At 37.1% G+C, this 24,240-nt stretch overlaps 1 protein-coding gene across 1 annotated transcript in view; it reads right to left on the bottom strand.

The window, feature by feature from the left end:
• LOC134745751 (histone acetyltransferase KAT7) overlaps positions 1 to 24,240 on the bottom strand; it is a 57,299-nt gene that overhangs the window by 12,162 nt on the left and 20,897 nt on the right. Inside the window, exons 6-9 of the mRNA XM_063679830.1 lie at positions 23,240 to 23,445; positions 22,193 to 22,370; positions 20,523 to 20,717; positions 9,165 to 9,258 (exon numbers count right to left, since the gene is read on the bottom strand). Coding sequence (XP_063535900.1) covers positions 9,165 to 9,258; positions 20,523 to 20,717; positions 22,193 to 22,370; positions 23,240 to 23,445 — 673 coding nt within the window. The remainder of the gene's footprint in view (positions 1 to 9,164; positions 9,259 to 20,522; positions 20,718 to 22,192; positions 22,371 to 23,239; positions 23,446 to 24,240) is intronic.

Raw genomic sequence — 24,240 nt, 5'->3', positions numbered from 1 at the left:
CGCTGAAATTTTGTCAATATGTGAAATGTATTGTAATTCACTATCAAGATTTAAACCCAGATCCTTCACTTCAGACACAGCCCTTAAAATTTTGTTGTTTAAAGAACAATTATACTCTATCTTATTGCGTTTTCTTGTAAATGTAATGCCACAGCACTTTTCGACATTCAAGTACAGTTAATTCATAGAACAATATATAAACTCAGTCTATCAAGATCAGCTTGAAGTTTTATGCAATCATCTCTAGATTTAATAATTAGGCCAAGCAATAAGAAGTTATAGAGGGAAATGCTAGGAACACAATTTTTGACTTCGTAGCTTTGTTTGGACTAGTTAGGTGAACATATCAAAAGTCCCCGGCCGTAACCCTGGTGCTGGGGGGAGAGTGGGGTTTGAAGGTTCCATTTTTCGATTTTTCGTTTATATCTCGGAAACTATGCGTCTGAACGACATGGCCACTGATACTAAATGAAAAGTGATTTAATTTGTTATAAGGTTTATTAAGTCAAGATTTTCGATATCTTGTATAGTTTTTGAGATATCCGCTCTTGAAGGTTTATTTAGGGCTCTCATTTTTATCTTGATTATCTACATCAGAGAATCTGCTAGGCCGGGTTTGGTAACGTTTTCGTATAAATCGGGGGTGCTGAATTCATTTATGGTATCAACATTGACACCTTTCCGAAATAAAAACATAAACTTTAAACAAATAACTTTTTTTTAACTCCTCTTTACGCTTAAACCGCTGAACAGATTTAGTTGAAATTTGGTAAATAGATGTTTTAAGTCCCGAGACAGGATATAATATAGTTTTTATCTCAAAAATCATACTTTGAAGGGGTGAAATTTGGTGTGAGGGGAATTCAGCTTCTCCGCCGAAGTTGAATTCCTGAGGTTAATACTGTTTAGATTTAGGTTTGAAGTCATGTTTGGTATCATTTTCAACTAAATCAAACATGTAGACCATCCCAAATATTATTTAAATAGGTTCAGCGGTTATTGATTTCCCATACAAATTTCCATCCCACTTCTCACACCCTCAAAAGATGATTTTGGTTATAAAATCTATCCTATGTACTGTCCCGGGACTCAAACCATCTCTACACCAAATTTCAAGGAAATCGGTTCAGCGATTTAAGCGTAGATAAGTTTAAAAAAAATATCATTTTTTTAAATTTTGTTTTTACTTAGGAATGGTCTCAATGTTGATACCATTAATAAATTCAGCACCCCCAATTTATACGAAAACCAAGCCTAGCAGCTTCACTGATGTAGATAATTAAGATAAAAATGTGAGCCCTAAATAAACTTTCAAGAGCGGATATCTCAAAAACTATACAAGATATCGAAAAACTTGACTTAATAAAACTTGTAACAAATTAAATCACTTTTCATATTGTATAAGTGGCCATGTCGCTCAGACGCATAGTTTCCGAGATATAATCGAAAAACCGAAAAATGGAACCTTCAAACCCCACTCTCCCCCCCAGCACCAGGGTTACAGCCGGGGACTTTTGATATGTTCACCTCCTAACTAGTCCAGACAAAGGTACGAAGTCAAAAATTGTGTTCCAAGCATTTCCCTCTATAGCTATTTTGGGCATTCATTTCCTACATTTTAGTATCGTCGGCATATAATAATAAATCAGAAAATTTGAAACATTCAACAACGTCATTAATGTAAATATTGAATAATAATGGACCGAAATGGGAACCCTGAGGTACGGGAACAAAACTAGAAGTGTATCCCTTTATAGCAACTGCTTGCGTTCTGTCGCGCAGGTAGGAAGTAAGCCATCTCAAAAGATTACCGTGGATACCAAAAGTTTGTAATTTTTGAATAAGCAGAGAATGTGAAATTTTATCGAATGCTTTGGAGTAGTCGGTATAAATAACATCGACCTGATAGCCCTTATCCATTGCATTCGTCGCATAATCAATCAACTGACATAAATTGGACTCAGTGGAACGTCTATTGACAAACCCATGTTGCTGATTTACCAATTTCGGTCGAACTGCGTAAAAGAGTGTCGTAGATAATTTTTTCGAAGCGTTTAGGGATAACCGACAACTTAGAAATACCCCGATAGTTTTTTATATCATGTTTATTGCCACTTTTATAGATTGGAACTACGATCGATCTCTTCCAACAATATGGCAATGTCCCGGTTCTTAAAGAAAGATTGAATAGTAGGCATATGGGAAAAGCTAACCTCTCCCGACAGTTCTTTAAAAATATTGGATGGATTCCATCTGGTCCACAGCCTTTAGAAGTCACCAATCCTTTAAGGTAGCTTTCAACTAGAGAGGTAGTAATATTAACATTATTTATTAGGCAATTCGAAAACGCAGTGTTATTTAATGCAATTGAAGTAGATTGGCATGGTGGTTGAGAGGTAACATTTTTCACGAAAACTGACTGAAAATATGTATTAAATAAATCGGCGACCTCTTTGCCACTATTGCCAACACTGTTGTCCAAGAAAAGTGTGTTAGGAATTCCGTTTACATTCATTTTAGACTTTAAAAAGGACCAAAAAGATTTTGAGTTATAACGAATATTATTTTCAGTTCGTGAGATGAATAATTTGTAGCATAAATTTTCCATGGATTTAATTTTTGCTCTTAATTTTGAAAATGCTATGTAATCTGCGATTCGTCCATAAATTTTTTGTGAGTCTTTGTTTTATTTTTAATCATTTTTATTAACGGTCGGGAGTACCATACGGGATATTTATCCTGGCTAGAAATAATTATTTTAGTGGGGATCAGATCATCTATAATTCGGTTAAGAATATCATAAAAAGTATCGACAGCTGTTTCTATGTCATCTTGTGGATGACAAAGTTCCCAGTCCACTTTATCCAATTTTGCGTTTACAATGTCATAGTCTGCTGCATAGAAACGCCGTACTATACGATGCGCAGCTTTTAAGTAATTATCACTCGACCCTATACAAATCTTTACACAAAAGACCGGGTGATGATAGTCTATAGTAACCAAGGCTTCAACGCTTGATACACTACAATCAATATTAGATAAAACTAAATCTAATTGTCTACCATTCTAATTGGGAATGTCGTTGAATTGATACCAGTCGGTAAAACACATAAACGCAGATAACTGAGTCGTTAAAATATCGTGATTTGGAATCTCCAACATGAACTTTTTTTGGCTAGAAATATTAGGTACGAGTACCCAGGAGGCTCCCGGAATGTTAAAGTCACCTAACACTACGAAGTGATCGTTAAGAAAGTCAGTGTAAATGTTAGATAAAAATTCAAACAACGATGATTGGGACTCTATCTGGAACTTACTTTGCGGAAAATAACAAGTTAACAACCTTATTTTCTTACTAGTAGGTCCTTGAGAGATAGATACTGTTGCCGCTATAACAACAAATACTAAAAACAGAATAATATAAACATTTAAATGGGGCTCCCATACAACAAACGTGATTTTTTTTCTGTTTTTTCCGCAATGGTACGGAACCCTTCGTGCGCGAGTCCGACTCGCACTTGGCCGGTTTTTTTACCTATATGCCCCTACCCCACGTTAAACTTTTTTCGATTTGTTGATTACTGTAAAAATGATGAGCGAAAAACAGATTTTATACAATTTTTTAAATGCTTCTAACTCTAATAATAATTAAAAATTCTAAAATCAAACGTAGGGGCATAGCTGTGGCTGATAATATACAACAAATTGTGTCAAAATATTTTTAATGATGTTAATATCCAGAGATGTTAATATCCGTAGTACTCATTTTCCATGAGGACTACGTTTGTATGAAAAGGTGATTTTGCAAGGGCCCTCCACTTTCGTCTTAACCCTTAAGTGCATAGTGATGGATGCAACCTACCTACACAACAAAAAACATATAATTTTATGCATAAGTAGATAAAATCGATTGGGTCATTCATCATGTTCGTAATTATTTTTATCGTAAATTAATACACTTTCCGATGTTTTGTTCATGCGCAGTATTTTAGTTTAAAAAACCGGAAAAGTGCGAGTCGGACTCGCCCACCGAGTGTTCCGTACTTTTTAGTAAGTATTTGTTGTTATAGCGGCAACAGAAATACATCATCTGTGAAAATTTCAACTGCTTAGCTCCGCCGTGACCGTGATCGGTTGATGAGATACAGCCTGGTGACAGACAGACGGACAGACAGACAGACAGACGGACAGAGGAGTCTTAGTAATTGGGTTTTTACCCTTTGGGTACGAAACCCTAAAAATTACATTTGTTTAAAGACGAAATAGCGGTGGAAAAGTTGATAATTTTTAGTATGAAATCTAGGCGGTTTTTTTTCGGGGTTTGCAGTTATTTCTTTATTATAGGTAGGCATATTACAAATAGTGTACATTTGTAATGGTAGTAAGATTTTTTGATATATGTTTTACCAATAATTGTATACCTATTTTCATAAATTATAATCAGTAAACAATAATGTAAAAAACATGAATTTAAGAGGTAACAAGTGCTAGATTTTTAGCAATTTGCAAAAATTATTACTTGACTAGCTGATAAGGTAAATAATGAAAATGAAAATGAAAAATGAAAATGAAAATGAAAAATTGTTTATTTCGTTTAAGAATTACTTATACGGGTAAGTGTTGGTGCCTCTTTTTAAGTAAGAAAATACCTGTGTTAAGAGGCACCGCTCTTAATAATATCTTATAATATTATTACTTGACTAGCTGATAAGGTAAATATTATCTCATAATATTATTACTTGACTCGCTGATAAGGTAAATAATATCTCATAATATTATTACTTGACTAGCTGATAAGGTAAATAATATCTCATAATATTATAACTTGACTCGCTGATAAGGTAAATAATATCTCATAATATTATAACTTGACTCGCTGATAAGGTAAATAATATCTCATAATATTATTACTTGACTAGCTGATAAGGTAAATAATATCTCATAATATTATTACTTGACTCGCTGATAAGGTAAATAATATCTCATAATATTATAACTTGACTAGCTGATAAGGTAAATAATATCTCATAATATTATAACTTGACTCGCTGATAAGGTAAATACTAACTCATAATATTATTACTTGACTCGCTGATAAGGTAAATAATATCTTAAAATATTCTTCACATACCTTGGGTACGGTGACAGCTGTCATCCAATACATTTTGCAAGATTTTAGTTTTAAGGTAACATCTGGAGATGACAGCTGTCACCGTACTCAAACCATTGTTTTGTCAAACTTGTCTGGTGTGCTTTAACCCATGGAGACTGTATAAAGGAGCCAAATCTCTATGTATGAAAAGTGTCCATCAAAAAACAGTAATTAGGCGGCGCCACCATACACCGAAATACTACCAAAAACACCCTACGTAATTTGGTCGGGTTATTTGTTGCCTTATATGGTTCATGTTATACTCATGTCCCAGAGCCTAACTAGCGCCACCGGAGAGATTAGGAACTATTATTTAAAGCTTAACGCGGTCACTTTTACAACAATTCTGCCATAAGAGATTGCGATCCTTTCTATACCATCCATACTTTAACCTTTTCGACGCCGTGTCAAACACAAACGCTGTCACTCAGACGCCACGCCACCGAAGTTGAAGTCAAAACTGAAGTTGAACTTTATGCATATAGGTCTATATTGCTCTGTGGTTTGTGACGGATTAATCCATCTGCGGCGTTGGACCTATTGTAAATTGTAAATGTGTGAAACGTAGTCAAATTTATGTTGTAATCGGGTGCTTCAAAATTAATTTGTTTTGTTTGTAATGACCACTGAGTTTTGTCATGCAATGTCTAAGTAACGTTCGACTACCCCTGGTTCCTGGTTCAGTACGCAGAACGATAATTAACCGTAGCCGTCAGAACGCGCATCTACAATTCGTCGGTCGCGTCTCACGCCCCCCACGCCCACGGGGGGGTTGTCTAGACGCCAGACCGATCTATACTGCAGCCATCGATCCGGGTCGACGACCTGCCGGCCCAAAACAAACCTACGTAGCCGCTGCCCAGGGAACTCGGCGCCGATAGTTTTTTTTATTCTTGAGATAGGTCACGGTTTACAATGAGAAAACTGCTAATCGAGAGCATTGTCCAAGTATTTTTTCGATTCTGGGTTTAGATGTGTTTCTTCTGTTGAGCTCCACTGTTGCAATAGCCATGAATAAACGTTTGATTTATTCTACGAATCAGGAAGAAACGGGCTATACGGACTAAGTATTGGAAACAATGATGTTGTTATGTTGTTTACCTCTACATCTGCTGCTGTTTTCTTTCTGTATTGTTTTTTTATTGAGGTGTGCAATAAAGAGTACTTGTATTGTATTAATAAGCAATGTGGTTGCATACTCAATTCTAAATAACATTAGCAGAAGATGACAAGATGAGGTGTTCTAAACCTTTTCTGTGAAGTAAAGGCAATAAAAAAAGTGAATAAATTGTAAGTGAGTATTAGCGATTACTTCCGAAAATATTTACTTAATCCAAAATTATTACTTATTTAAAACCCCATATATTATTCTTTTTTAAACGCCTGGGCATCGTTACCCCACACCATGGGGTTGAAGCAAAACAAAATCATCCCAGAGTTCAATAGAAACGTAGATAAATTTTCCGAAAGTATATTCATCTTAGATATTTCATTTATAAATGGAATCATTTCAACTGAGCTAATGCACTTACCTGTACTAACAATGGCATTGTATTATTACAATACTATTATCTGCTTTTGTTCTCGTAGCCGCCAACTAGTTACTTACAAAATAAGTTAGAAGTGCATTGCATGTATATTGAATTTTTAACCTTATTCCTTGTTGAATGGGGTTAAAATGGTCTAAAAACATGTTGTAACATATGGTTTTCTACAAAGTGCATTCGTTTTGGGTGACGACGGTTGTAAAATGCAAATAAAGTTATGTTAGCCATTATTTAGTTAGTGTATTTTGTAGTCCATTGTTAAAAAAATAGAGTCGTTAATCTATACTAACATTTTAAGGCGGTTATAATCTGCTTTACTATGAGGTAGTTATCCTAATTTGTGGTTTACCACTCAATGGCAACAATGCCATGAGACTCTTTGAGTAAACAGGTAAGTGCATGAGCTCAGTTGATATGATTCCATCTATACAACTTGGTTTGGAGCGTATGAAAAGAAATTTTAGTTATTGAAAGATTTTTTATTAATGGACATGTGGACATTGTGGACATGAAAATTTCGCTAAAATAAAAAGAAGCACTTTTTCTTCTGTCCACTTTATCCATTATTTATGAAGCTTATGTAAGTCAAGACTGGAGCCTATGATATATTTCTATATATTTCACAAAAATTCTATAAATAATTTTTAAGAAAAAAAAAACCGACTTCAATGGGGGCCTTAGTTCACTTATTGTTGATAGTGCACTTTTAAATTCCAGACAATGAAATGAAAAAGACAGCATCTTTTTCCTAATTATGTAGAAAAGGAGGTAAAACCACCCACTTTTCTAGTAGCATTTCGTTTTTGTAAGGGTCGCAGTTCTAACCTAACCTAACCTACTTTTCTAATAGCATTTCGTTTCTGTAAGGGTCACAGCTCTAACCTAACCTACTTTTCTGATAGCAGTTCTGTTCTGTGAGAATCGCAGTACAAAAACCAACCACCCAAATAACCCACTTTTCTAGTAGCATTTCCGGGTCCGGGTCTGAGTCCGGATCCGAGTACGGGTCCGGGTCCGAGTTGGGGTTCATGTCCAGACCCGGGTCCGGGTCCGAGTCCGGGTCCAAGTTTGGGTCTGGGTCCATAAGGAAGAAAACAAATCGCCAAACGTGAACAATGTGTCATTGAAGAGTTCCATTCTGATCATCATCAGCAGTTCCACTTCATCAAATGTCACTTTTTTTGTAATGTAAATGCTGGATTTGTTGATGAAAATACAAAAATCACTTTATGTATGCCTTTCACATTTGAGGAGTTCCCTCGGTTCCTCGTGGGTCTCATCATCAGAACTCGAGCTTGACAAAAATATGTCTTAAAAACTTAAGTTGCTTAACAAACATAAAGAAGAGGACAAATCGCCAAACGTAAACTATGCGTCATTAAAGAGTTCCATTCTGATCATCATCAGCAGTTTCACTTCATCAAATGTCACTTTTTTAAATGGAAATGCTGGATTTGTTGATAAAAATACAAAAATCACTATATGTATGCCTTTCACATTTGAGGAGTTCCCTCGATTCCTCATGGATCCCATCATCAGAACTCGAGCTTGACAAAAATGTTTCTTGAGAACCTAACTTGCTTAACAAACATAACGAAGAGGACAAATCGCCAAACGTGAACTATGCGTCATTGAAGAGTTCCGTCTGATCATCATCAGCAGTTCCACTTCATCAAATGTCACTTTTTTTAATGTAAGTGCTTGATTTGTTGATGAAAATACTATTTATTTATTTATTGTATGGCTTCGTTATATGTCACTGGATACAAAAATAAACTTAAAATTAAATTTCGCCCTACTCAGGTAAGCAGCTGCTTCTTCAGCCAGGATATTGAAGTCACTCACATGGCCCGTGTATTTTGTGAGGGGACATTCCAGCACTATGTGTTCGATGGTCTGGTCTGGGTATCCACAGTCGCAGGCAAGCGAGGCGCTCCAGCCCCATTTGTGCCAGTGGTGTGCACAGTTACCAATTCCGGTAACCCTACACGTGATCCCCGGGTGGTGCTAAAAGAGTAACAAACTTGGCAGCTGCACTGTCCCATCAGGACCTCGCAGCGCTCACTGGATTCCTTCATATGCTTTCCCACTACTACCCTCCGAGAAGATGAAAATACTAAAATCACTATATATATGCCATTAACATTTGAGGAGTTCCCTCGATTCCTCATGGATCCCATCATCAGAACTGCTTTTTGACAAAAACGGGACCAATCTGTATGTATATACTTACAATCAAAAAAAGAATTTTCAAAATCGGTCCAGAAATGACGGTGTTATGGAGTAACAAACATTAAAAAAAAACATACAACCGAATTGAGAACTTCCTCCTTTGAAATCTTGAAGTCGGTTAAAAAAGGCGGTTTAGGAAATCCAGGATCATCGATGGCGTCAAAAAATACTTTACAGCATTTCTATGACCTAGACCCCCGTCGTGCTTAAAAATATACTAAGCATGTACTTACTGAAGTCGATGAGTAGTCTTCCATAGCCTTGCCTTTGGTACGGAGGAAGCGTCAGGATGCACGAGACGTTGTAGTTCAGGAACGAATTCTTTTCCTGTGCAGAAAGAAAATGTAGTTTCAAAAAAGTGCTGGGCCTCATTTACATTGAGGATTAAGTCGGAGGAACTACCTGATCCTAAGGGCATAATGTTACAATCGCGTGGGTTAAATAGTGACATAATGTCTTGCAATCTCAACTATATAATAAAATAAATAAATAATCGGAAGGAAATAATCGTAATCTTTCTTTACGGGAGCTAGAAGCTAGGAGCTAGGTAATTTAATTATTTGCCACCAAGGATTTTATGATAAAAATCACTATGAATTTTATTAAGGAACTTGTAACAAAATGAGTCGAACGTGGTCTACATACTTCTCATATTTCCCAAGATGAAGCAGAGCTGTTCAAAGTTGCTTATAAATATTTATTTCAATATCTTGATTTGATCGACCAGAACAGTACAACCAAAGCTAGTTCAGCAGTTCAGCACTGTATGTGCCAAATTAGATAGCCAAAATAGCCGTTTCCGTGCAAATTGGACAGTAATTTCGGTGATTGACAAATAGTGTTGGGTTTCAATATTAGGCATTGTAATAAGTTCATTATTAATTTTCGTTGTACTCGGCACCTCCATCACATATCGCACCCCAAATCCAGATGTAAAACGAGCAGCGAGTTCATGTTTAATTTGCATCTTTGCATGTTGTTATGACACGATTATTCCTAAACGTATATACGTGTACAGAAGTTGATGACGTGGTAGTTTAAAATCACATCTGAATTTGACCGCTTGGTCAACACAAGTCATACCGGTATAATTTGACCTGTGTTACATGTGGCAGATTAATCTGTGTATTTTTAATTGCCTTCCATTCCAAATGCAATAATTCCAAATATACAAGGATAAGAAATGGTCCCAAATTTGAACTCTGGGCACTCCAATCTACAGTCATACCACTAGACTCGGTTCCATTTACAACCAAGGGACGCACCACATTACAATCTATAAATTGTATATACAGATGTCAATTTCGCGAAATTGGTAACGCATTGTTGGTTCGAGTACCACGTTGGCCAGAGTTGATCATCGTTGATTTTTCATTGTGATTGACATCTGTATATACAATTTATAGATTTTCTGGGTTCTTTGGTTTAAGTAAGATTTAACCAGGCTTAGAGTTTAAGTTGACAGCACACAATCAAATGCTTTAAAGAGATCGCAGAAGACACCTTTCCCAGTAGTTACCAGTGGTAACTACTGGGTATTTATTTTCCCACCTTTTAATAGTGGTAGGAACGACTAGGAAAAATAAAAAACTGGCCAAGTGCGAGTCGGGCTAGCGTTCCAATGGTTCCGTATATTACACAATTTAAACAACGTATTTTTTATGTGAAATGTATTTACAAAACCCGTAGGGGTCGGATCAAAAATAAGTAATTAAGTCCGACTCACGCTTGACTGCACATTTCTAATCGGTTTTCCTGTAATCTATAGGTAAAGATCTATTTTGTGTATTTTTTTCAAAATTTTTGACCCAGTAGTTTCGGAGATAAAGGGGGGGGGATGGTAATTTTTTGCCTATTTTCTTAAATAACTTCTAAACTGTTTATCTTAAAATTATAAAAAAAAATATATTTAAGATTCACACAATGAGCTCTTTTACTTGATATGTAACACGATATAGTTTGAAAAACTTTTTTTTTTATTCTATCATTTACCCCCGAAACGTGGCCCCCATGTTTAAAATTCATTTGTTTACGTTACATGTTCGTCTTTGGGTCACACTTACATATGTCTGCCAATTTCAACTTAATTGGTACAGTAGTTTCAGAGAAAATAGGCTGTGACAGACGGACAGACAGACAGACGCACGAGTGCTCCTATAAGGGTTCCGTTTTTTCCTTTTGAGGTTACGGAACCCTAAAAATCCTAGTAGTTACCACCAAACCAAACCAAACTGAGTTGATGGTAACTACTGGGATTTTTTTTTCCCAGTAGTGACCGCTAATATTTTTTTAGAGTTCAATACTAATAAAAACAGTATAAAAAGTATTGTATACAAATATAGAGTACTTTAATAAATAATTGTGTATAAGTCGACTAGTGTTTCAGTAAACTGCCTCAAAAACAGGTTTACCAGTATAAGTGCAAAAACTAAAATAGTCAAGAAGAAATTAACGTTTGGATAAAATTTATCTTATTAATTGCAATATGAATTAATAATACGAACGAACATAGAAATCAGTCAAAAACCGACTATTTTTGATTTAAAAAAATCCCAGTAGTTACCACTGGTAACAACTTGGTGGTAACTAGTGGGAATAACCCATAGCCCATCTAGCGAGTGTTCAGGGGTCGTATATGTGCAATCTTTGCTGCCTAATTTACATAGAGGGATGACCTTACACACCCTACATCAGATTGGGAAACACACATTTTTTAACACAATGGCTAAATACGATGCCACGACGTCAATAATAGATTGCCTGACTTCACAAAGCTATTAAATATGCACAAACAAGTGGGCAGCCTGATCTATTCTGCGCGCGCCCCAAGTGACAATTTGCCAATGCAAACACGCGGGGAGTCTAGACGACGCACACACCTAACGAAATAAATCTGCTCCAGCCAGTGTTCACGTCTAGCTAAACTCACTTTATGAACTTTATGTAGGTACCTACTAATGTACCGCTTGTACTATCTCAAACGAAAACCCAACAAGTGTCAAACTTTTCAGATGGTTGATTGCGTTTTGTTACAACCCAGAAGATCGGTTTAAAATAGCATAAATTGCAATAAATTGAATGGAGGCTTAAAAACAGCACTGTTAATCCTTCATTCAACTGGACTGTATTGGACTGAAGGTAAACCTAACAAAAATACAAAACCAAAAACAATATTGACGTTGCGGGTTTTTTGTTAAAATAATAAAACCATTGTATTATTCTTTCGGGAGCAATAATGGGGCAGACCGTTAGATAGGTATTTAACGAAAATGAATTTTCATTTCTGCTTTACGATGGTATATTAATGCCGAAATCATGGGACCTGCTGTTGTAACTGAATACCTACCTACCTACAGGCACTGAATGTGAATTAGATTTGTTTAAAATAGTTCTTATATGTATACTCGTATATAGGATACTAAGTTGATTATGTGTCTCTTCATCCTCTTACCAAAAAAAAGGGACGGACATTTACACTTTTATAATAACTTGAAAGTGGAAACCTAATGTCTCGCTTCAGACATAAAAGCCTTTCTCTAAGGAGCTTATTTATCAAGAAGCTTATACTTTCTTAGGGGATTTTATTTTTAACGATTTGGGAAGTGGGGGGGGGGGGGGGCGGCTAGTTCAATAACCTGGTACAGACAGTCTGTGGTCACATCCTTTGTCTGGATTTAGGTGTACTTAACTTGTAAACTCGAGATACCTTTTGGTCGCGACACTTGTGTGGTGCATGAGTTATATTGTATCATGTTCATAGAACGTGAGGAAACATAGTCGTGTGGGGAAGAAAGTGGTAACAACATGTATGCCCTATATTTTATTGATGTTGACTAAAGCCTTCTGCTGACCAAACTTCAACATTATGTGGATTTTTTGGTTAGGTACTGGGCAGCCGTTTAGCAAGGAAAAGGTCATATGCATACCAAATACATGTCAAATTTAACCAGTTTTAGATATGGCTTCACATTATTACTTATGGTAAGATGGTGAACTTAATGTCCATCTAACCCTAATTCAATTTTAACAATGACACGAAACTTATTAGGACAATCCATATAATTAAGCGGTTTATTTTTGTTACAAGTGCATGTAACGGTAGGAGTCGAAACCCGGCAGCAACGCTGGGGGCTGGGGGAGGCTTACTGCTGGTGCTGGTACTGGTGCTGGACCGAGGTTATTGACCAGACGCCGTCTTTCGCCTGCTGAATATAAAACACTGCCGAAATGGTGAGCATGAGACTAAGAGAGATATATACTTAGCTATTTAATTCTTATAGTTTATTACATACTTATACAAAAAAAAGAGTCTAACGACACTACGTTTGTTTTGACATCTATGTGTCGTGTGGGCCGGAAAGACATTTTAACATGTCCTTAAAAGCCCGACTACGACTACCTTTAGTTTACAAGACTTAAAAAAAAATTGACAGTCTTCTTGCATTTCTTCCTTGAGCAAAATCACTAGGTACTTAAGTCAATAGATAGAGCATCAAAGTGGCTTGTGCAAAATTAAGGATTAGACAAGATTACCTTTATTCGTATACCTTTACCATAGGGTTAAAAATAAATATCAAGTTTACATTATACTCTTAGGTACTTTATTTTGTGATCACACCAAAGACCTATGTAACTCCGTATAAGATGAATAAAGAAATCCTTCCCATCTTATCCTTATATAAAAACCTTATATTTGGATATTTTTATACATTTTTAGTTTTATTCGTGTCATAGTAAATTTACTGTGGCTACAAAATTTACTATGACAGTACACTCTATCCTATATATTCTCTTTGGATCAGACCTACGAATAAATCACCGGTACCGTCACGTGCCTTTGCCGCATCTCCGAACCTCTTAAAACGCTGTAGCTCCTCGAAGTATATCGGTAAAGGTCTATGAGAGCGCTAAGAACATCATTTTGCTTCAAAACTGAAACGCAAGGCCCTCGACTTACTACGTCGTAGACGCTACGTCACGTAGTTTACGTTGAGAGTGCTACGGTGCTACGCCGTAGGCCATAGTAACTGCCGTGTCGTGAAATGGTTGCAGAAGAAAGTGTGCTTTGTTAACAGGGAATAAAATTAAAATTTCTTTAACGCTTTGTAGTGGTGGGTTATTCGATAGAAGTGTGAACGTATTTTGAAGTGGGAACAATCAAATTTGAGCCTTATTTCATACGCAACATGGTTTGTATTACCTAATATTATAATTATGCTACTGCAACATTGAAGTGAAAATACAAATGCTGCAGCATACAAAACTGCAACACGATTTAACTTTGAGACAAATTGTATAAATAAGTATCTACAATAGCTTACCAAAAACAGTAAAAGAAGTAACTACTTTATTTAGTTTTAAGAAAAAACTCAAAGCCTACATATTACAAAATATTCCGGTTGCCTAAATGCGGCCCTGTCCTGCACACTTGATTTCGTTGTCAAGCGTATACTGCAAGCATGGAATGCGTCAAATTATCCTTCTACCCGTTTTCATTTAATCATTGATACGCTGTACAAATCATTATGTTTAAATTAGTAGCATTTATTATGTAAATAGATTTAGTATATATGAAGGCTTTATTGCTCAATAAAGTTAAATAATAACAAACTAAACTAAAATAGGTATTATAAATTTAAAACTAGAATTAAACCTAAAAATTAAGTTAATTATAACACACTAACTGTATAATTAAGATTTAGCGTTAAGAATTGTAATTATGCTTACTGGTAAAAACCACTATGTACATATTCTAAGTTCTCGTTAAGTGAAATGTTAAATTTCTTATGAGAAAATAAAAATTCTTTAACCCGAAGTAAATAAGGTAATAAATGCAATAAATAAATTATGAACCCTAATACATAGGTCTACCACTTAACTGAGACGGTTCGTGGCAAATTGTGGCTGACTTCGGTGAGGATGTAGTTGCGACTTGCCTGTATTGTGCTCTATCAGTCAAAATCAAATATTAAACTAGCTGTAGCTCCAATCTAAATTATCTTCTACTAGGAAATCACTGCGGCAGTACCTGACAAACCGTCTGATTTAAGTGATGATTTCGTAAGGTTACTGTAATATAAACTGTTTTTAGTGAAATAACCTACTGTTTTCATGAAAATATAACATTCTAGCTACCTACGTTACATACTGAATATTTTAACAAATATAACAAATACCCAGTTGTAAGTATTTTTTGATCGGCCCGTATCTTGATCTTTTCAGCCTAAGAACCCGTAAAAAAGCGAAGCTATCCGCGTTGCGATAGATCGGCCCGACAATCGGACGCTCTGCCAAAACGGGATTAAATCCCCGACCAGCCGTGTAATTGAATCCAGGTACAACCAGACACAGCTTACACACACAACTTTTATACCCGGCCACATATTTCATTGATTGTGTACAGTATATTAGAAGCGTAAAGTCTAAGACAAATTGGTGCATCGAATTTGACAGGAAATGCAGATTGGGCTGTACGGTTCCGTAGATAATGCGGTAACCGGGAACTCTGGTTGTTAAAAGTTGACGATCACAATTCAGTCACCACCGAACACGGCGCCGTACCACAATTTGGGGGCCGCGATTTTTTCTTAAACTTTACTTATATTATACAATCAATGAATAGTTGTTGAACTTTATGACAAAAATCTGATACATTTTATTGCCGGTCTGTGCTTCTATTTTGACAATCATCTTAGTCGTCTCTATTCAAAAATACGAGCTTCTGCCCGCGAACTCGTCTGCGTGGAATGATGATGATGAATTATAAAAACTACCCTGTGTCCTTTTCCTTTACCGGGCTTTAAACTAATTGGTTAATGGTTTAAGCGTTAAGAGGTAACAGACGGAGACACTTTCGTATCCATACTAATATTGTTAAAGGAAGTCTGTCTGTCTGTGACCTCTTCACGCTTAAACCGCTGAACCGATTTAGTTGAAATTTGGTATAGAGATAGTTTGAGTCCCGGGGAACGACAAAGGGTAGTTTTTGTTCAAAAAATCACCCTTTAAGGGGGTGAAAAGGTGAAAGGTGGAAGTTTGTATAGGGAATCAATAACAGCTGAACCGATGTAGATAAAATTTGGTTTGGAGATAGTTTTAATCCTGGGGAAGGACGTAGGGTAGGTGTTACCCCAAAAATCAACCCTAATCTTATCTTACCTCTTCTCTTTGGACTGGACTAGACTGCACTGGAGAACAGAAGAGAAGAGTAGTGCGCTGGACTGGTTTGGACCAGACTGGACCGCTGAACCGATTATGATGAAGTCATTTATACGACTTCTCCATCTACTTTAACTTCTTCAAATTCTCCAACTTCTTCAATTTCTCCGACTTCTTCAACTTCACCAACTTCTCCTTCTTCTCCAACTTTTTTTATTTTTTCCAACTTCTTAAACTTATTTAACTTCAACTTCTTCAACGTGGACGTAGAAGTAAAGTGAAGAAAAATAAACGTGTAAATAAAATTATAATATTTCTTAAAAAATATCATCCCTTTTGAGGGTGAAAAGAAGGGTGGGATAAAAAGCAGATTTGTTTTAAAATGAAGTATCCCAAATTACTAACTCCACGCAGACGAAGTCGCGGGCAAAAGCTAGTTTATAATATTAGTAGGAATACCTATTATTCCCTAATTAGAAATATTGCGTTGCTAAACAAAAAATATAAAAAGACGATCAACATATAAATGAAAGACGCATTTCAAACAGAGTTTAGATTCTACGATGACTTGCATGTAAATGACCTCGACAAGGTGCATTACCATTTAAGGCTGAAACAAACATTAAACATTAACACCAAAACCGTCGGCGGGCACGTTAATTCACGCCCATACACATAGCCACCTACTACCGACCGCTTACTACCCCATTCAGCGTCGCGTCAGCTGTGGGGGCAACGACCTGAGGGGCTGCACTCCCTGCACCCCCCTTTGAACGTACACCGTACGTCGAGATTTTAGTAAATAACGCTTCGTGGATTTTGCGTTAATTTGAATTTCTGCGACTGCGTCGTATACCGGGATTTGATTTTTGAGGGTAGCGAAAGTCTGAGCCATGTCAAGTATAATAACGAGCATACAGCCGTACAACACAAGGGCTTACATTTTATTTTATTCGAAAGGGAGTATTTCATTTTTCGTTGACGTCATGATAATACATATTACACAATATTATAAATTGTAATTAATTTACAACATAAAATGGGATTCAATGTACAGCCAGTAATACTATTCGCCCGGGGGGTCCTTTTCTCTGCAGCTGACTGTAGATTGTACATCAGAACAAAAAATACTACTTAAAATAAAATCTTATCCGAGCTTTAGGTGGCACTACAACAATTCTCAACAACAAACTATGTGGGATATCTATAAAATATTGTATTACTATTTTTTATGAATTCTAAGGTTGCCAGAATTTTGTCATCGCCACGGCGGAGCAACTAGGAACATAGATAGATAATTTAAGTCTGTGTATAGATATAGGAGGTAATGTTACGTCTCCTCTACGGGATCAAATACTAGGATTGCTAAGAAAGTTTTTAGCTGCTCCGGCCCTACTCATGCAATTAATATTATTTATACCATTGTGAGGGATATTTCAGTACTTATAGAGGTGACGTCACTTCATTTTCAGCAAACGCAGTTTTTTTTTACCTAGACTAACGAGCTAAAAACTCAAACAATAGCTCTTGTTGATGGTAATTAAGACTATGTGATTGATCAGCTGATGATGATCATTGATCACTCCTCCTGCCGTCTTGCGATCAATGGTTTCTAGGGTAATTGTAACGGTTACCAAACGATCATTCTACGAAAAGTAAATCTATACTTAGTAAGTGTATGAGTATGAGACATATCTTTTTGTCTAATTTGACTAACTCTCTTGGCTCAATTTTTAGGGTTCCGTACCAAAAAGGTACAAAATAGGAACCCTTATGGTGCGACTCTGTCCGTCTGTCACATTCAAATTGCTAAATATCTCGAGAACTACTTAAGCTACCGATTAGAAATTTGGAATACGAGTAGTTATGAACAACGTTAACCCAAACACATTAAAACTGTATTTTTTTATATATTTTATTAATTATGGAAAGTATCCAATATGAAGAGGGGGCAAATGTTCAAAGTCTAGTTACTAGGTCGAGTGGGATATCATTTGAAAGAGCTTAAATTGAACATTAAAAAACAACTGTTTTTTTTATAGTGGGAATTTTTTTATGAAGGGAAATGTAAATATTTATCCCTGAAAAACCATCATACATACAGGTCGCGCAAATTAGTTAACCAATTTGCCGATAGATGGCGCTGTACAAAATTACGCTTAGTATACTTCTGGCACAGAATAACTAATAGTACTACCGTACAGAAAATTCACTCTTTCACAAAAGTCAGATTTAGGTATAAAATTATACCTATACTCGCCGCCTGCAAGCAAAATTGAAACTTATAACCGCGCACGAACCGTGAATCTTCTTTGCGCGCCGCAGTTTTATGACCGAGCTGTGAGTGTCGGCACAGGGTTGTCACGCGACAAGTTTTTGTACCTATACCTACTGATTTATTATTTTTAAGATAAATATGTAGGAATTACAAACGTTGATTCTGTAATTATTATTTTTTATCCGGAATTAGGAAGATAGTATGTCTGATTCTCACGGAAGTAGGTATGCCACAGAAGTACTTATTCCTTTGAAAATATGTCGGTCAATATAGTCCGGAATAAAAAAAAAAGTTATTTCTGCTTCCTTGTTCTTCCGTTTATTCAGACATCCGTAAACAGAACAATATCTATAGATTTAGGTTTCGAAGGCATTATGTGTTTTCAATTTTGCGCGAGTCGAGCGGCAGCCCATTGCCATACGCCTGCCCGAGAGGCGCGCCAGCCAAATGTACCTAAACTGTGAAGTGACACCCCCCCTGCTTCTGGTCAAGTCTTTCGCGATTATAGTTACATGAGAAAATTTAAAGTTTGTACGGAACCCTCGGTGCGCGAGTTAAACGAACTCGCACTTGACCGGTTGTTTTAAAATGATAATATGAAATTATGATTTTAGCTTTTTTAGAAACAACGCACACTTAATCAAAATATTGACCTCACCAAAATTGTTATCATAGAAAAGTCATAAGTCATAAGTCATTTATTCATAAAGCTAATTTACACGTTATAAAAATGAAACATATTTACATATGCCGTTAACAAATACACAAAATCAATTTGAAATAAACATAACATCACATAAATCACATTATTCGTAATAATATAGGAATAAAAGAATTAGCTCGTTAACATCCCTTTTGTGGAAATTTAGGTACTCGTCATAGTCATAAAACGGATGCTCAACAAGCCAGCGTTTGAGGCGACATTTAAAACTGCCCAAGCTCTGGGCGCTGGTGATGGTGTCGGGCAGCTTGTTATAGACGGCGGGCCCCATGATGTGGGTGAGCTTGGCCGACTTGGCCATTTTACAGCCGACGCCGACGAGCTTGTGGGCGTTACGAGTGTTGTAATTGTGTACCATGCTATTCGTTTTGAGTCGTGTAAAGAAAGGTAGATATTGGTTTCAAAGACATTTTCCCTGTACATATATTTATAGTTTTCCCTACATTTTTCCCTCGGTCAGCGTGGATTACACTGTGTTTGCCTGTATAGTGCATAGGGATCACTACTAGCGACATCTCGTATGAAAAGAAGGAACATACAACACTGAACAGACTCCACACTCTCCACAGTCCACACTGCAAATCCTGGCGCAGTTCATTGAAGCGTTAGGGTACAGATGGCGCTTTTTGTATACAACCCGTACTAGAAATGCAGTTTACATCAAATAGTGTTCCAAAAGACTCGAGCCTTTTATAGTCCGTTAACTCTCAGAATGACATTCGTTTTTCGGGTAAAATCGGACGTAATCGCGTAATAGAAAATGACAGCGTCTTACTGATTTAGTTGCAATCCAACACCCAAAGACTGCAGTCGTCTTTTCAGTCTTAAACTATATATAGTAGTTAATACCACCATAACTAGTAGATAACGACCATATTTTTTTTAATTTAAGCAATCATTCAATTTGAGCATATTATGCACACAAATTAGCAGGCACTTCATTAATTATCTCATTTCATTCCACCCCGCTTTTTACTTTCTTAAGGGATGATTTTCGGGATAAAAACTATCCTATGTCCTTCTCAGGGACTTAACTTATCTCAATGCCAAATTTCATCTAAATTGATTCAGTGGTTTAAGCGTGAAGAGGGAACACACAGACAGAAAGACAGACAGACTTTCGCGTTTATAATATTAGTATGGATTAATGCTATTATATCATAAAATAGATGTTCAAAAGTGTATACATAGTTTTGGCGTTGACTGTACCTATTGAAAGAACATTAGCGTTGTCAATAATATAATTGATTACTGACTTTACTGAAGTACCCGAAGACGTGACAGCCCTCCTCGTCAGCGCACGTCATGACGTAGAACAGAAAACGTTCCACGTTGTAGTATAACGTCTGGTGGCCGAAGAACTTGGCGAGCAGACACAGCTGCTGGCAGTATTGGTTGTGCCTCCGACCGTCTACCTGATAATTGATTACTGACCTTACTGAAGTACCCGACGACGTGACAGCCCTCCTCGTCGGCGCACGTCATGACGTAGAACAGGAAAGGTTCCACGTCGTAGTATAACGTCTTGTGGTCGAGGAAGAACTTGGCGAGCAGACACAGCTGCTGGCAGTATTGCTTGTGCTTCCGACCATCCACCTGCCACACGCTGAGTTTGTCCTTTCTGTACACCTGTCGGATAAATCGTACTTAGCCAATGATTACGGAGAAATGAGAAATGGGGTGGCAGCTGTCATCGCAACACATTTTAGCCCTTTTAAGGTTATAAATTGTATGCCTGTATGGAGATGACAGCTATCGCCGTACGCAACCTATGTGAAATATACTTTAGTAAGTTTTGCTCAGTTTTTTCTAAAAAACATGATTTAAAATAAACGACAATGAAAACGAAATGACAGACTAATATTTATTCTTGCCTACTGAATTGTCATCGTACACATGGTTTTCTTTGCAGAAATATTTTTTAATTCATAATATAAAACATTTTATTAGCATATTTGAAGGCGCGTAAAGTTATCTCAAGTGTTTGTGAACACTGCCCTCATCGATATTCACACATCCTAGGAGTTAAATAATTCTAGTGATTGAAGCAAAAATCGCACACGAATAGCCGCGTACAGACATCCGACAACTTACCGGCAGCAGCAGGCGTACAGGCATGAGCAAAGTTTAAGTAGAATTAAAGGTAGACGTCCACAGGGCCGCATCGCACGCCTGCGGTGCGGATCAGTGGACGCACTTGTGTGACTTTCTATACAAAGAATAATAAAATCCGTTGCGTGCGATGCGGCCCTGTGAACGTCTACCTTGTGATGATTTAGGGTTATTACGGAAGGGGTTGCAATTAAAGAAAGATCTTGACACTGCTTAAAATTAAAATTTATATATTAAAAAACACTGATACAAGAAATTTCATCCGAGAGAACACAATGAGAGGATAACAGAGGAACAAGGAAAAATAAACTTGTAAAAATTTAAAACTAACATGCAAATACAAAAATATAAAATACAACTCAAACATAAATACAAAAAAAGAACAAAAATAAAAAGTCAACTTCTCAGTTCTCCGTTGCTCAGGATCGAACCCGAACCCTCTTGCTTGAGAAGCAAGCGCGCTACCACGGTGCCTGGAATCGGTTTGCAAGTTACGACGAAATTAGCCTAGACACCCGGAGTATAACTTGCGCTTATTATCTGTGTATTGTAAAAAATGTCCAGAATCTTGGTAACAACTATGTAGCATTAATGTAAGTACGTCTCCTAAGACGTCAATGTGCAGAATATCGGAAAAGGGCGTCTCCACAGGCTGTGGACAAAATGAGCCATTGTTTACATCTCCTTTGCAAACATTAAGCTGAAGGACTACTCGTACATATTTATTGTTACGACTTACCCCGTGTCCTTTCTTTTGCACGCACACACACTTTTATGGCACAGTAACTGGCACTCTTTTTAAACTATCTGCTCCGTGATCCGGAGTTATTTACTATTTCTGCCGACATCCGTGGCCGTCCTTTGTTTGCACCGGTCCCCGCTCACATTTTTCTCCCTACCCCCAGATTGGGCGCGCGGTACCCTCTTTTTGACAAAGCAACGTTCCGAAACGAATAAAACGAATCACTACAACCTTAAAGCAAAGTTCGCACCTCGTCTCCAGGCGGGTGGCGCCACACGCACTTGGCGCGGTGTCGTTCGGCGCCGGTGGCGCTCTTGTGGTGGTTGAGGCAGAACTCGCACACGAACAGACGAGGCACGCGCGCCGCGTCGTTCGGGTACGGCGACTGGTACCACACCTCCATCATGTACTTGCCCATCACCACGAACCTAACGATAGAAGATAGATAGGGAGTTATAGTTTGTCAAAGGACTGTCTCATTTCAAACATAGACAGAGAGAATCATACTATTTCTGTCTTACACAGTACTAGCACCCAAAAAAAGGATGAGTATAGTTTTCTTTGTTCTTATTTACTGACAATTTGGTTTGGCCAACTATATATGTTAATATTTTTATTTAATTTTTTATTGTGGGACGTGCCACATTACACTCCAATGCGTTGAGTAGAATGCGTTCGACCGGCAATAAAAAATGTGGGTTCGAGTCCCACGTTAGCCAGAGTTGATCATCGTTAATTTTTTCATTGTGATTGACATCTGCATATACAATTTATAGACAAGGAGTTATTTACTTGAGAATTTATTACCAGTATTCGTTAAGCATTTTAAGTTTCCGATTATATTATGTATAACTTAATTAGATCGTAGTGTCGAAGCTATTATCTAGTGCAATCGGAAGTAGTGAATGAAATGCCTAAATCTAAACTGCTGTCGCATACTATTCTCGGTTTTGGCTTACTATCGTCGTCGTTAGTGTCAACGCCAATCTATAAGTATATCGGTCCCGCACAATTCTTCTTCTATAGTGAGGCTTCCAACTGAACATCTACTAACATTCACCAAAGAAAAGTTGCGGCTGAAGGATGACAAGTTTTAAAGGTTCACTGACACCGTAGGGTTGTATAAAGCATCGCACTCTTCTAATTTTAAGTTATTTTACATAATATGTATGCCATTTCTAAGCGTCTCGTCATCAGGTAGGGTTTCAAGATCTTTAAGCTTCTGTTGGATGATAATAATGACATATTTAATTTCATTCATTTCAGTAGAATTGTCCTCTGTAGTAATCATAAATACCTAGTTCCCTTATCAGTGGGGATGTCCCCTAGTTCTTCCTCTATCTTAATAGCAGCAAGCGCTTGAGCCTCCCGGAACAGCCGCAAGTCGTAATCCGGCGCAAATCCCTCCAGTATTGGCTCTCGTTCTTCGTTCATGTCGTCTCCGCCTGAAGCTGCCAGCTTCTCACGTAGCTCTTGGCTGCCCTTCCATTTGGAGCGCATATCCTGCAAAAAATGGCCTTGTAAGTTAAGGATTTCTATGGATAGGTATTGCTTTCGTTTTCATTATCACACACCACGCACGCTAACAAGTCCCAAGGGCCTAAATTTGCCAGCCGTGAAACGACTTTGAGACTTGGAATTTAGAATTTTATTTTGATTGTCATTTCAGAGTAGACACGATTTCGCGTTCGTGGTACTCATGTGTTTAAATAAGCTCTAATTCAAGCAAGATCTCATCGTCCTATTCAGCCATTCCTATCTTCTTCTTCTTCTACCTAGCGAAATCCCGGCCTTTGACAAGGTCCGCTTTCCTACTTGCCTTCTATAGAACTATATTAAATTTTATTTATTTATTTTATTTTATTTATTTCGAGATCCAACAGCTGTGACATTAACATAAAACTTATAGTAAATACAGGACGCCAATTATAGGAACTCACAGGTAGTGACATGATACTAAACTAATAGGTACTATAGTGGTACTATACTAAGGTTGCGCACTATCGCAGCCACATATGTGAACAGAGCGTATACAAATGATAACTAATAAGGGAGTAACTAAAATACAAATTAACTTAGCAACATAATGAAGACTAAAAGGCAAGAAAAAAAGAGAGAATAATACATAAGTAAGTAATAGGCATCCAAGAAGGCGTCACTTAAAAGACTCAAAATATCTCTGCACTAAATTACGTCTCACGCTAGGAATTCTACAGTTGAATATATCTACATCAAATTCTTTAGACAACTCATTTAGGTTACGACTGGCGCGCGTTAAAAAACTATTCTGCCTGTATT

The sequence above is a fragment of the Cydia strobilella genome, chromosome 1, assembly GCF_947568885.1.
Source record: "Cydia strobilella chromosome 1, ilCydStro3.1, whole genome shotgun sequence".
Taxonomy (NCBI): domain Eukaryota; kingdom Metazoa; phylum Arthropoda; class Insecta; order Lepidoptera; family Tortricidae; genus Cydia; species Cydia strobilella.
The sequence above is the reverse complement of the archived record's forward strand: the minus strand, read 5'-3'. Positions and strand labels throughout refer to the sequence as shown.